The following is a 2,215-nucleotide window of genomic DNA, read 5'->3' on the forward strand; positions in this document are numbered from 1 at the left end:
GAGGCAACAGTGAGCCAGTGAAGCTTATCTATTCATTTATTTGTTTGTTTATTTGTTTACTCAGCCACTCATCTATCTATTTATTTATTCATTAATTTATTTAACCTGCCCGTGAATTTATCTATTTGTTTATTTATTTAACCTGCTTGTGAATTCATCTATCCATTCATTCTTTCTTTCATTTATTCATTCATTCATTCATTTATTTGCTTGCTTGTTCCATTATTTATTTATTTATTTGTTTTTTGAAGGAGAGTAGTGACGTGTTCAATACCTCTGGTATAGACCAACTGGTTCACCAAGGGAAAGGATAAGGAATGGAGGAGAGTTTAGCTAGTGAAGGGATAATGGGGCTAGCAAAAAATAGAGTCAGGGGAGATCACAGTGAAGACAAAGAACAGGGCTAGGAGTTGTAAGGCATGGGGAAAGGGGAAGGTGGAATGACAACATATTATGATCATATAAAGAAATTTTGAAGTTCATGAACATTGATGTAGAACAGTTTTGGGTGGCGGCAAGATCTAGGATATATAGTTAAGATGGCAAGAAGGCAATTGAGTCATGGGAATTGAGTATAATGAGGAAGTTAGGGGATTTGAAAGACCATCAATATATGTCCCCTAATATGAGGGCAAGATGAGGTGGAAAAAGGACTGAGAGTTGGGCACTGAACTCATTGAGAATGGAAGGAAGTTGTCCTTGGGGTCAGTAGATAATGGCTAGCAGGATCTGAATTGGGTGATAAATTTCTTGTTTAGCACAAACCTCAATGGAAGAAATGTTGTCAAATGATGGTTATAAAGGTAGTTTCTTTTTTTCTTTTCTTTTTTTCTGGAAGCTGCCGGTTCTGGGATATGACTCCTCCTATTTATTGTCTCACAGTTACTCTCCAGACATCCCCAACTTTCATTGTGCCCTGGCCAAGGTTAGCGAATACCTAGGCCTGGGATACAGGTTTCTTTTGGGGCAGGTAATGGTACACATCCCTAAGGCCAATAAAGTCCATGCGTCCCATGCAGGTATGTCTGTGCTGCCTCTCAAGTCATCAGGTCATCTTCTGCTACAAAAGATTCTTCTCGCCAGCACTGGACAGTACCTTCTGAGGCAGTCAGCAGGCAGGGCTCGGTGGGGTGGAAGGCCAGAGACTGGACTACACCTTGGCCCACAGGCAGGGTCAAAGCCAGAGTGCCCTCCACCAGGTCCCAGAAGAAGACGTTTCCATCCTCAGAGGCACTGACCACATGGGTATCGCGCTTGCTCAGGCAGCAATCCAGCTTGTATTCACGATTCTTGTGCCCTGTGTACTCTCCAAGCAGCTCCCCTGTGTCTTTGTCTAGAAGTCGAAGGGTAGAGTTAAGGCTGGAGACGAGTGTGCACTGGCCATCTTTGCTAAAGCACACACAAGTGATGGGACTTGCCACATAGTCTGCAGCCAGCTCTCCCATCCGAAGGTCATAGCGTCGTGACCGTCCATCCACAGAACCTGCTAGGATTTCATGGTCTGACAACTTTATACTGGATATACCATCTTTGGCTTCATCTAGGATCTGGACAGGGTCGGGGCGTTGTGACCCGCAGTCCCAGCATTGGACGCTGGAATCGATGGAGCCAGACACAATCACCGTGGCTTCTTCATTGAACTGAACACAATTCACCTTCCCTGCATGGCCCCGGAATTTTCGAAGAATCTGGCCTGATGCCACATCCCAAAACAGAACAGCTCGGTCGCATCCCCCAGAGCACAGGCGGCTGTTGTCAAATGAGCCTGCAGCGTCCAGCACCTCGGCCCCGTGGCCACTGTAGATCCGCAGCAAGGTCCCCCGCAGTGGGCTGCATAGGGAGAGGGACTTGTCACTGCCACAGGTCAGGCAGTATCGCCCATCAACATTGAAGCTCACGGCCCGCAAGGCTCCCTGGCGGCAGTGCAGGCTCCGCACGGACTTCCGAGGCAGCTCGGGCTTCGTTGGTCTGGGCTCTGGGAATGCCATGTTCGCGCCGATAACTGGAACGGAACCGTCAGAGTCTGCAGTGCTACACCTTAGCTAAAAGTAGTATCTGAATATAGCAAAGGGAAGTAAGAACTAACCTACCTCTCATTCAATGACCTCTCAGGCAGGAGCCCCTGGGTGTCCCAAAACCCATTATTTTCTCACAGAAGGGAGAGTATAATTGCAAAGATTTGGCATGATAATGCAGAGTGGGGTTGAGATGGATG

The 2,215-nt window shown here is 47.0% G+C and overlaps 1 protein-coding gene across 1 annotated transcript; it reads right to left on the minus strand.

The window, feature by feature from the left end:
• Positions 1 to 585: 585 nt before the first annotated feature.
• LOC122743940 (WD repeat domain-containing protein 83-like) lies at positions 586 to 1,988 on the minus strand. Its single transcript, XM_043989190.1, has one exon. It carries the CDS (start codon positions 1,986 to 1,988, stop codon positions 1,038 to 1,040), a length of 951 nt encoding a protein of 316 aa, XP_043845125.1. The 3' UTR covers positions 586 to 1,037.
• Positions 1,989 to 2,215: the final 227 nt, after the last annotated feature.

The sequence above is a fragment of the Dromiciops gliroides genome, chromosome 2 (genome assembly GCF_019393635.1).
Source record: "Dromiciops gliroides isolate mDroGli1 chromosome 2, mDroGli1.pri, whole genome shotgun sequence".
NCBI lineage: Eukaryota > Metazoa > Chordata > Mammalia > Microbiotheria > Microbiotheriidae > Dromiciops > Dromiciops gliroides.

What these genes read in the sequence shown, in the direction of transcription:
- LOC122743940 (XM_043989190.1), bottom strand. Translation starts at nt 1,988, where the DNA reads ATGGCATTCCCAGAGCCCAGACCAACGAAGCCCGAGCTGCCTCGGAAG.